The sequence below is a fragment of the Alosa pseudoharengus genome, unplaced genomic scaffold (genome assembly GCF_046254945.1).
Source record: "Alosa pseudoharengus isolate Yale_2024_CS ecotype anadromous, Long Island Sound unplaced genomic scaffold, YU_APseudo_1.1 YU_APseudo_1.1_scf_3, whole genome shotgun sequence".
Lineage (NCBI taxonomy): Eukaryota > Metazoa > Chordata > Actinopteri > Clupeiformes > Clupeidae > Alosa > Alosa pseudoharengus.
In genome coordinates this window covers 24606178-24619012 of record NW_027468718.1, presented here as the reverse complement: position 1 = coordinate 24619012, position 12835 = coordinate 24606178, and the positions used below count along the sequence as shown (strand labels likewise).

Sequence of the window (12835 nt, the reverse complement as noted above, 5' to 3'; positions counted from 1 at the left end):
TGTGGTTTGTTGCAGAATGAGAGAAGGGCACATTAAATGAGTAATTGGATGTGTTCCACATGGTTAATGTGAGAAACCTGAAAAAAATGACCCCCTTGGAAACCATGTTGTTCTAAACACCACCATCTGAAACAACAGAGGTGGCCGAATAAAATTGATTAAGATGTGAATCGCAGGCAAAGGATAATTCAGGCAGTGGTGACTCAATTAAGAAATACACTGTTTTACCTGTGATTCTTTACACTAGATATTCTTACGATTTATGGAATTACATTTTGAGAACAACAGCACTTTAAGAAAGAACATGGATGTGAAATCAAATTATTGGGTGGCAGATTATGGCTATGGCATAAACAGTTTAATCAATCACAGGGCATTTCTCCCCAGTCAACAGTCTTCCCATTTGTCATGTCTGTGGTCTTGGCTGCAGCGTCTGTGGTAACCTTGCTCTTTGGGCCTAATGAACCTGTTCTGAAATAAACTTTTCAAAATTTAGTTTTGCACAGAAACTCTGAACATTAAACTTAAACGTTGCATTTTTCTTTAGAACTGCTTGCTATTTTTAGTGTTTTAATCCTCATATTAACTCTACCCTGAAGAATTTTCTCGGCCGAGGGGAATTAAGTGTGAACCCCCACCACCACATCCACCCCCACCAACCACCCAGCGGTGGCTAATGAACCCAGGGCCCCTCCAGTCAGCCATCCCTGCAGATCACACCAGGCATACTTGGGTCATGGATGTCATAAAAAATGTAAAAATCCACCCAACTTTCTGCCATGATATTGGCCTAATTGTCAGAATAATCATATGTGTCACCTGTGAGGGCCACAGGGTGGTTATTACATACCGCGGGAGACATCCATTGTCACTTTACATCAGTTTGATTTCCCACAGTAATTGACACTCTCTCATTGCACTTTCCCCCCCCAAAATCATTTCCTTCAGCCGGCAAGCCCAATATTAGCCTGGCGTCGCTGTGAGCGGTAAGACCAGGTTGATCCCGGGAGAGTGTGGGGTTTTTCTCCTCCATATTGTCTCTCACACAGAGAGCCGGCTTACATTCGGGGACACTGAGTTCTATATTGAATTCCTATGATGGGGTTTATGTGCAGTATTAAACCCCATGCTGGGACATAATGCTGTTTGTTTCAGCTCAACTCTCTCTGATGCAGCACTTCTCTAACCCAGACCCCACCCCATCCCCCCTGCGTGTTTGCCTCACCACCAGTGTACATGCATGGTCTTGGACACCATCGCTCAGAAGCCAATTTGTCCAGCAACACCCATTTCCTAGCACTGATTAGGCCAACTTTCCCCAGGGAATGAAGTATTAATAAAGTGCTAAGCTTTGGAACAACAGCATATGCCAAGTCATGTCTCACCATCTGCCTTCTTTAAAAAGTCTAAACATAACACATCCAGAGCAGAGTTAATTTGCACCTTTCAGAGGGCAACTAATCACACCTTAGTCACACCTAAGTGGTACATAATCGTCAACTATAATAAATTAAAAATCAGTTTTTAAATCTGAAGTGCACTGGATCTACTCATCTGCATGTGTAGGCAATGTAGAAAAAATTTCATATATCGTAAACGTGCTAATTACCAACCATTTCGTTCGAAAATTCTAAAACAATGATGTTTTTTAATACTTCAAAATAACATTTGCTAAATGAACCTTACATTTTTCAGTAGCCATAGGTGTGTGTATTTGAACAAAATCTAGTTTGGTTCTTACCGGGGCTTTTACTGCCTGAAATATCCTATTTTGTTTACCACGCTCGGAGTTTAGAGCTGGCCTGGTGGGTACTTATTCCCAACCTTTCTCACTGCACATCAATGGTTAGCCCGAGAATTCTCGTCGTCGCAATTCAAAATTCCATTGGAGCTCCAAGCGGATTTGTACACTCAGCCTTACAACACTGTTTGCAGCTCTTCGAGCCACTGTAAAATGTAATTTTTGGTACATAGCTAATTTAGATAAACTCATGGTGTGGGTGCTTGCGTTTCTTTAGGAATCCGCCGTCTTGGTTTGTATATAAATGAATATTAAGTGACACATACACGTAAGAGGTTGGACATACGTTACGGTTGGTAATATGCGACGTTCCTATAATTGTATGTGTAATATGCGTACAATTATATGACATTTTTTTCTACATTGTCATATTTTGAACTGGTGTATGTTGATACTTATTCTTCTATAACATAAGAGAGAAGTGTTTATGGGTTATGACTTTTTATGATTCTATAGATCTAAGAAGTGCATGCTGCAAATGAAAAATCAGAACTGATCCTGCAAATGAAAGCATGATCACACACAGACACCTATTTATAAACACAGGAGTTTAAGAGACAATCTGGGATACAATCTGTTTGTTGATATCATGCCTTCCTTCCTGACATTTAGTCATCATCAAATTAAAGTTGAAGTAAGGTCTTGAGATTCCTGTATTTCAAAGTGTGCCCTTTTCCTGCATTTTTCCAAGGAAGAGAAGAACTTGATAGTGACTGTTTTTTTTCAGCGTGCCAAATTGGATCTGTTGAATAACCAAAAAGTGCTGTCAAAAGATTTCACTGGAGGCTTTGTCTGCGTGTGTCTACACATATCAGTCAAATGTCTTCATGTCCCAGCAAATCCACAGCTAGGCGTGACTGTCCAAAAAAAAGCAAAAAAATATCACAATGAGGCTGTACAAAACAATCCCTGCTCTGGAACCGAGCTAGTGTCTCTCATACAGCAATTCTGGCACAGTAACAGAGAAGGGGCTGAAACAGTAAGCCACCAGGAGGACTGAGGCGGCGGGCCTGCTGAGCAGATTAGTCCGTATGAAGGTGACTCCACCTGCTCCGCGCCAGACGGCCGCGCGTGGCGTCCCCCCCCCTCCCCCCGGCCGCCTCCACATACTGTGTAACTAACCTGTCACGCCATCATAGCAGCCGTGTCAGCAAACGTGACCCCGTCGTCGGCAGGCCTGCGATAAATCAAACCTGCGGTAAGTTATCTCATGCAGACGCCCATGGTCAGGCCTGAGTGCTCGCAATTGAAAAAGAACTCGGCGCAGCATCTGAGCTGGCATTTTTTCCCCCCACCACTGCTTGATCCGTCAATCCATCAGACAGATAAAGGAGTGGGGCCACGTTTCATGCAGGGACGAATCCTGGACTTGTAAGTGAGAGGGGCAGAGCAGTCATCTGCACATATTCCCAATGTGGTGAGGTAAGAACATTACGGAATTCATGAGATGCATATCTCCAGCATGCCTCAGTACAGGCTGGAGGAGAATGCTGGGCTTGCATCACGGGGGGATTCAGACAAACAAGCAAATACCCCCACCTACACTCAAATTGTGCTCTAGCCGATTTTTGCTCTTCCTTCTCTTTCAGCTGCTTGGGGGGGGCAGGGTACGATATGCTCCCGGACATTGGAGCTTTGCCAATTGCCTTTTTACTAATACCTAGGCCCATTATTAGAGTATAACATAACAATAGTATAACAAGATGAAAGGCAGTTGCAGCGCAGGAAAAAAACAGCATAGTGCTAAAGAGTATCAGTGCCACAGCGTGGACTATTCAATTCACATTTTAGCCATATACAGTAGTGGGGACTATTCAGTTAGACTTTTAGCCATACTGTTCATTTGTGGGCACAGCTATGACTTTTCTGTGGAAGGGAAGTTGTAACGCCCATGGCTGCCAGCAGCTTTATAGGTGTTAAGTTGTGTAGTTTCTCTGTCTCGTGTTCAGTAGTGCTAAACAATGATCGTGACGCAGAAGGAACAAGTCAGTCAGGTCCAAACACGACTTCTGTTCTAAAACTTGATTTACTCAATTGTCTTTTCAATCTCCTCTCCATGTGGTGAGAGAGAATGACACCATTAGCAGTTTTTTTTACTGGGGCAGAACTAGCACAGCTCAGATGTACCATTATCTCACTAAAGAGGTGTCATATACTGAGCTCCTGCAGTTGCTCTTCATCCAAGAGTGCCGGTACAGTGCTCCTACTGTACACCATGCATATATACATATGCAATGTCCAAAAATATATCGTAATATCCCCAATTATCACCAAAAATCGGAAATTCTAAAACAACAATGTTTTTTAACACTTCAAAATAACATTTGCTAAATGAACCTTACATTTTTCAGTAGCCATAGGTGTGTAGATTTGAACTAAATCTGGTTTGGTTCTTAACGGGAGCATTTACTGCCTGAAATATCCGATTTTGTTTACCACACTCGGAGTTATAGTGCTGGCCTGATGGGTCGCCTATTTATGCCGTTTCAACGGCACATGAACGGTTAGACCGAGAATTCTCGTCAGCAATTCAAAATTCCACTGGAGCTCCAAGCGGATGTGTACACGCAGCCTTACAACACCGTTTACAGCTCTTTGAGTCACGGTAAAATGTAATTTTTGGTACATAGGTGTGGGTGGTTGCGTTTCTTTAGGAATCCGCCATCTTGGTTTGTATAGAAATGGATATTAAGTGACATATACACGCAAGACGGCGGAAATACGGGACCGACGGTAATAGGGGGAGTTCCGATACACAATTCATGATTGCATTCTAACATTTACATATAGTATAGTCCACTAAAAGTGCTTAAATATGCACCCAAGCCTGGTTATGGAGAGAATGACACCATAGTTAATGGCACCACAAGAGAATGGAGGAGAATGTTGCTCAAGTACCCTGAGGGCCTCTTGGGGCATCAAAGTGCAGAGTCTCTGAGTCACTTCAGAGTGTGACTCATCTACATCCACTGATAACCACGTTCATCAAACTTCATCACACTGTTCCAGAACTTTCTCCATTAGCCCACAGTTGTTGTGCAGAGAGATACTTCTTTGAGACGAGGTATTAGGAAAAAACAAAATATAGTAAAATGACTAAAAGACAAGGCTTGTGCCGTAATGGCCAATATGATTGGGTCTGCGGGTTATGCATTTGTGATGAAATCCCCTAATTTTGCGAAAGGATACAAGACCAAATAACCAAATGAGGGCAGGACGGTCATTAGAGAGAGATATTAGACAGATATTATGGAAATATTATGGAAAAAACTTCCAATTTTCTCTCATTAATATGTAGGACCCAAAGAGACCACAAATCGCACAGAATTGCATATTTCTGCCTCAGGGGGTAAAATCGCTGGTACTGTCTCTAAATTCACTCAAAGAAATGTACATAAAATCCACTCATTCTTCATACAGAGCTTGGCGATTAATAATACAATACCCCATATTAAATAATGATTTCATATAGGCTGCTCAGTAAATACACACAGCCCATACAGCATGCATGCATAGAGCAGATGAGATGAGATGAGATGATGACTGCTAATTGGAGTTAGGCAAGGCATAGTCAGAGCACAGCTGTGTCCAGACCCCAGAGAAAAAGCTGGTGTGAGCCAAGACTAGCCAACAGTGAAGCTCAGCCAAGAAGTGAATAAGGAGCAGGTCCTTAATCAAGGAATAAGAGCTGAATCAGACTATTGGAGATACATATTTGCCAGGCCAGCAAGTACTTGACAGTGGTGTCAAAAGAGCAGAGCAAGATCTCTTCTGGCAAGCCATGTTTCATTACCCTGAGTGGCTTTCAGAGCTTTGACTGGAGTGACTAGATGCCATTTCTTAAAGTTTCAAAAACAGGCTCCATCAGCAGGCAGGAGGCCTGGGGAGGCACATGCTGGGCTTTCTGCCGTGGGGCTAGGATTGCCAAGGCCCAGCCTGTAATTTCAAATCAGCGTCGGGGTGCTTTAATCAAACCATACAAGATAATGAATAAAAAAGAAAGGCTTGCAAGCACACAATAAAAAATTAAAACGTAGACATTTTGTTTATAATTGCCTGAACTTCCGCTGGATAAGACAGCTTCACTGTAGTAAAGGAATCATCTTTAAAGGGACGAGAACTTGAGGAATCCTTGACTCTCTTACTCTGTGTTAAATTTAACTCAGACAGAGCCTTCTTCTCTTCAAAATAAAATCATCATAAAATATATAAAGTTTAAAGTTTAACTAAAATATACTAAACTAATGGAGGACGCTTTGCAAACATATATTTAATACTCATGGATGTCTCACTGTCACTCACTGACAGAAGATATGCAAATGAGTACAGTATGACTACTCAGCTTTACCTTGAACACTACCACACCTCCCACCCACTCGGTCAGGTTTGTGCGGAAGGAACAAGTGTTTGAATGATGCCGCAGCATGCCTGCTCTAGGTAACACTTAATTATAACAACAACTAGATTACAGCTTTGCCCCAGCAGAGATGATGGCCAGGATTAATGACACATGAAAAGCAATCTCCAAACCCTGGTGTAGGCTACCTGGTCCACAAGGGCAAGCTCAGCCGTGCCTATAATAAACAGCGCGTGATGGGGAGGATCTGAGGGACCTGCTGAAGCGCCTCAGAGCTGTAAATCTACCCAACTTTCCTCCTGCTTGTGCTGCATGTGGGCTCACACAGGCACCTGCTCCTCTCCCACTCCACTGCCACTCCGTACAGCCCTGTCACAGTCTAATTGTGTGTGTGTGTGTGTGTGTGTGTGTGTAAGACAGAGAGTGTGTGTGAGACAGAGAGTGTGGCTGTGAGAGACAGACAGACAGAGAGAGAGAAAGAGAGTGTGTGTGTCTGTTTCTCACTGTTGATGTGCACTGGCTCATCATCATGTGTTTGTCCAGCATTTCCCATCAGCGTTGAGCTTAAAGACCAAGACTAGCTGAATGGTGTGACACGCAGCGTTGGGGGCAGTGGCACCAATTACGCCGACCGGCAGAGGAGAATAAAATATGATGCAGTGTTTTATTCCTCCAGGAGCGTGTCATCGCTCCTCCACATGAGTAATCACAGGCCATTACTGCGACTGCAGGTCACTCGTTATTCTGATTGGCCTGGAAATGAAAAGTGAATCTATTCTCTTCCTAATTGTTCGGGGGGCAATCATGGCGGCTGGCTGGTGGCAGGGATCACTGTAGAGGGGCAGAAAGTACAGTGGGAAAGTGCTGCTCTGCTCACTGATGAGGAAGGCGGACATACAGACTGAGGTAAATCAATGGTTATGGCTAAACTAGCTGCTTTACTGATCATTAGTCGATTGACTAAATTCACTATATGTTCTCTTGTGAGTCATTGTTTTGTCCTGTAGATGTTTTGTCCTGTAGTACACCGAATGTAAAATGAACACATTTTCTCAGATATTTCTAGATGCACGCAGCACGCTTGACTGGGCTGGTCTTCTATTAAGAGCAGTTGTTCTCTCTCACAAACAGAAATAGGGTTACTGCATCTTTTACCCAACTCTGCCAAACAACTGCCTAAAATCTTTAAGGACAACGATTAACAGCAGTTTTAATCTGGAAATCTATGTTGGCGGCAGTTTGTGGTTTGTTACTTAGTGTGACAAAGTAATCTGTCTCCGCACAGCTTTGATTTGCAGTATCACAAAGTCTGCAGGAGGGCTGTCGATAATTAAAATAATTAAACCAAGGACAACACCGGCCAGCAAATTAGCAGGAGCAGCAGCCGCAGCAGCAAAATCAACAGTCTCTTTTTATCCTTCAGACATTAAGGTGATTCCAGGCACATTTCAGTAGCAGTCTCAGCTTGCGATGTCGGAGTGTGAAAATTGCACATAACCTCCGTTCCAGATGAAGAGAACACCATCTGAATCACATCTACCGTGGGTGAGAAGCCTGAAGACAAAAAAAACCCTGCTGTCTGTTCCATGTTCATAGAGAAAAAGCAGTATTTAATGGGGAGTACTTTAGTCTTTTCATACCACTTAGACTTTGAGCCATATGGGTAAGTACGAATGGAGCACTCTCCGTCGCCTTAATCTAATAACCTCAGCGCAGTTGCCGCTGTAATTATGACTAAGTGTTGCAGGAGGTGCATTTGTGGCTGCCCAGAAAATACATTTGGTCATGGCACCAAGCGACCTGTGTGATTTAATTAGCACTGAGAAGAGGGAGTCAAATAGTGCTCGGAAAAAAGGGTGTGCAGTCCCGGGCAAACAGCTAGATTGTGTTGAGAATGGGTCAACATGAATACTTGAATGCTTGAAAATGGACTAACAGCTTTTTTTTATGTGCAAACTGACACATAAAAACTCATGGCAGCTGTTTTTTCTTTCCAAATGCTTCTTACTGCTTCTGAATACTCTGGAATTGCATTTTTTTAGGGTTCAAAGAAAATATTTAGTCCTAAAAATCCTGAATCCATTACTGTGGGGCATGCATTAACCAACGCCCATTGCCAATGAGGACACAGTCAAAACAATCACTCAGAGGCAAGTTGTTATTTCAACGGCATAAGAAACTGCCAATAATGGAAATATAAACATATTAGCAAGCAAATGTGTGGAGCCATCGGCCCTTGGGAGGGGATGGTGACAGTGGCTGGTGTGTTCCTGTGAGAGTGCCCTGCCACTGGTCCATCTCGCATCCCCTCTGCTCTCATATTAACATCGTACTCTCTGCACAGCCCACACAGACGGACAGCTCAGAGCGGGACGTCTCCCAGAGGCCTCTGCCAGAGCGACCAGGCAGGAGAGAGGAAGAGAGAGAGAGAGAGCCAGTCGTGTCTGTCGGGGCCTCTGATTGGCAGCCCACTCCAGCGCCGGGCACCGTGGGAGCGCCGCTGATCGACTCTGACGTCTCTGACCTTTCCAGGTCGGCGTGGCACTCTTTCCTGCCAGCGTCCAGCTGAAAAGGCCATGCCGTGCCGTGCCAGGCAGAGCCCCGCTGCCAGAGCAGCGCCATCCAGCCGATCTCACAGACCGGACGGGACAGACAACGGGTCAGAGGATCACACCCTGCAATCTGCACACTCACAGACTGAGCCATGACTGCATACGAGCAGAGACGGGGCATAAAAGCATGCCCTTTTGTCACGCAAATCTCCATAATGACATACGAGAAGATGCCCTGTTTTCCATGAGTAGGCGGAGAGGAGGAAGATATTCCACATACAATGAAATTTTCATAATGTCACCACTTAACATGTGTGGGTCAGGGCGTGAGAGCAAGTGTTCTGTCAGGAGCGATCTATCTGTGTCTGCTCGCAGGCAGCAGTAATGTGCTTTCTGAATCTCTGTAGGGTGCACAATTGATAAAACGGCTGTGGAGGAAGCTTCCACGCCTCAGAAAAAGGTGGCATTGCACCCCCACAAGCCCCACAGCCAACACACACACACACACACACAAGCACGCACGCACACACAGACACACACTTGCGATTGTACTGGTATTTCAGCTCTTCAGATGCAGGGTGGGGGTGGAGTGGTATTGGCTGTAGCATTATATGGTGAACAGCTGCAACTTATGCAACTGAAACAAAAACACTTCATGTTGGGCCTATCTAAGCACTGTAGTACTACAGCTCAGGTTGTCACCGAATAAGTACAAAATAAACAAATCAGGCCAACATTCAGGCACGACAGTCTTTTATCTGACTGATATATTCCAAATTAGTTTGGCATACAGAACCATTTTGGCTTTGCCATGCAAGCGTTTCAGTTGAGCTCACATGAGACTACCACTCTCTCGTTTTAAATGTATGAGTGGCCAATTACAGAGAAATAATTGCTAGCTTCAACTTCACAGTCCCACTGTGGTCTATACCTAGGCCACTTCTATGGGGCAAATTGAAGCACAGATTGATGACAAAGCTGTTTTATGCACTCTTTTGGAAACAACGTACCCGGGCAATAACAGAGCAGATGTTTTTTATTTACTTGCACTTATAAATGTGAAAATCTGCAGATTTTGGACACATTAAAATCTCGTTACACCCAGTAAATTACTAAAATAACTTCCAAAGCAGTTTGCACATCCAGTCTGGCACTGTCAGTGTTATAGATGGAAACACTTGACTTCTTTTCCCTGCTGCTCAGTCTGGCTTTATGACACCTCATTTAAAGTTCATTACCAAACAAGAAGCAGCTTTTAGTATCTAGAAGCTGCACATCATGCTCTTTCCGCAGTAACACAAGGCAATGAGCTATTCTTAAACAAAAAAAACAACTAAACATGTCAAATAGAACATAACCAGTCTAATTCAACTCTATTGAATAAGATTATTAACACTTAAGTCATGTTGTCATGACAGTAAAGATCAGTAGCTCAACTGTGTGATGGGTACTTGTAAGACTGGCGTTACTCAGGGGGCACAACTGAACACTAAAAATATGAATAAAATGAAATTATCAGAATAATGTTTATGTGTAATCTGGTCTTTAACACATTATTCTTTTACATTTTACACACTGCCCCAAAGGGAGTCTGTGTAAGCTCCATGTAAACCAGCAGGAGTAACAGGGCCAATGAGAGGTTTATGTGCTACTTGCCACCTCTTGAACCTGATAACTGAATGAGAGACCTTTCATGTAAGACAATGACATGCAGTGTTCAGCTTCATTGATTTTAATATCCTCATTGACAATTGCAATCTACTGGTACTGGGGTTACTTGGGAATCCTGATGAGTCCACTTTGTTCACATGCACTGAAGAAAAATACAAATGTTTGAGATTGCAACTCTATGCCTGATGACCACTCAGGCTTCATAATTGTTTGATTCAGTTTTTGAAATATCACTGCAAAGATTGCAATAGTATCTTCAAGCATATGCAAAAGGATCAGATCTTTATTGGTTGTATGATTATTCTCTGTTTTATGGTCACAATGTCTTGTTTCCAAGCAAAGGCAAAAGATCTTAGGGATCAAAGTGCTTCTCCAAAAGATGTTAAAACCACAAACTAGAAATTTGAATTTTACCAAAGAAACTCTCTGCTGCTGACCCACTAAGACTGTGACTAACCCCTTATTCCTTTTACTTGGTTGCGCCTAAAGGCAAAGGAGAGGCATAGCAATTCAATTGAAGATACTCCTATCCATATTTTCTGAGAGAAAGAGGAGAGAGACTGTATTTGTGTGTGTGTGTGTGTGTGTGTGTGTGTGTGTGTTTGCATCGGTTTGCTGCCCACTGGACAGCTCTTTGAACCTTTCAGTAGACAGAGATGGATGCTCTCATACATAGGGATGAAAGACGGAGGGAAAAGAGAAGATCAGTCATTTGAGCCCAGGCTTTCCCCACCTCTTTACAGAGCTCTGTCTTGAGTTGATTACACTCCGTGCCATATAGCCCACCATAGCATTAACCTTTCTACCGTTAAAGGAATGTTCTCAGTACTTGTCTTGATCAGCTGGGTCAAATACTGCCATTTGCTCTGACTTCAGGCTACCAGGAACTATCCAGTGCAAGAACAGAAAATCACAGTAATTGTGAAAAACCATACAACGAAAATGTGATAGAGACTCTGCTCTGTAGTCTAGTCTAAACTACAGTGTAGCGTACTAATGTAGTTTGGACAAAATGGACGTTGACAAAAAGTCAGGCCAAGTAAATCTGAAAAAAGATATAAAAAAGGACAGAGGACGGGACATAATGGGCTGACATAAAAAATATTGAATTAAAATGTAGTCTTAAAATAACTTGATCCTACAGAATATTCCACCTGACACATGCAAGATATTTAAACCACACTGTAACTTTTAGTGTCGGCCCACTGCAACTTTTGGACATTTCAGTCCATATTCCATGAAAACCATACTGGGCACAACTGTTGCGGATGATTGCTTACTGTGTGCTTCTTGAACAACCAGCTATTTAATTGGCCCATGGGGTCTACCTCACTGGCCTTTCTGGTGAGTCCTACACAACTCTGCATTTCAAGTGCATATCCTTACAATTCTTTTGATTTCACTGCACTGAAAAGCCAAGATGTTATAACCTGGACACATTTTAGACACATTATTCAGAAATAAGGCTGCTGAATGCTCTTTGTCATAGGCTATTTTTTGTAAAAAAAAATTAAGCTACATATAGTCGAGAGAGAGAGGGAGGGAGAGAGAGACAGAGAGTGAGAGAGAGATTACCTTCGGTTCTTCTGAGCAGCCTTTTTGTCCATTATAACAGGAACGCAGTTGGTAAGTTCCGTCCAGTCTGCATGTAAACCACAACTCCAGCCAGTGGAGAACCTCGAGAAGAGCCACGATTCCTCTTTCCCTGGCCGGTGACAAGTGCATTTCTTCTGGCCGGGTTTACAGTCACAGGGCTGCTCTAACCGTATATTCCTTACTAGATGACGACCAAAAGTGGTACCCCCCGTCTTTTGTATGTGCAAAAACACTATCACATCATCTCCTCGTATGTTAAATTCCACGTCCCGCATAAGCTCTCGCTCAGTAAAGTTAAATTTGGACAAAAATTTCGGAGGGCTATCATCTTCGAGTTCTTGATCTCGGTACAGGTCATCAGGCGTGGGATACTGGGTGGATGGCGGACGCATCCCTCTCAGTTTCTCACCAGCCCCGAAGTGACAAGAGTTGCTGCCTGCTGGACATACATACTGATACCCTATAGTTACAAAAAGAACAGCCAAAACTGGAACTAAAATTAACTTATTTGATTTATCATTCATCATAATAAGCATGTGTAGCCTATGCCATTAATATGAAATAATCACCGTGCGCCAGGCACATTATTCTGCTGGACCTAGAACCCGTTGACACATGTTGAGTTGACAAAGAAACACTCGGTGTCAACAGAAAAAGTAGCCCTGACTACATGAATTCTTGCACATTTTAGGTAGTAGGCTTGGTCCTCAGATCATAGCAATCAAAATACAACGGCAAAGTTCTGGAAATGCTAACGGAATGCAAATAAAAAATAATCGCAAGGTACTTAATTTCGTTACTTTCCAGGACTGCTATCCAAGTTGTAAATCAGTGACTGGTTAGCAAACTCTCGGCTTT

The 12835-nt window shown here is 43.1% G+C and overlaps 1 protein-coding gene across 1 annotated transcript in view; it reads right to left on the bottom strand.

The window, feature by feature from the left end:
* Positions 1-12501, bottom strand: part of hs6st3b (heparan sulfate 6-O-sulfotransferase 3b) — a 43406-nt gene extending 30905 nt beyond the window's left edge. Inside the window, 1 exon segment of the mRNA XM_076263679.1 lies at positions 11936-12501. Coding sequence (XP_076119794.1) covers positions 11936-12501 — 566 coding nt within the window.
* Between the last annotated feature and the right edge of the window lie 334 nt (positions 12502-12835).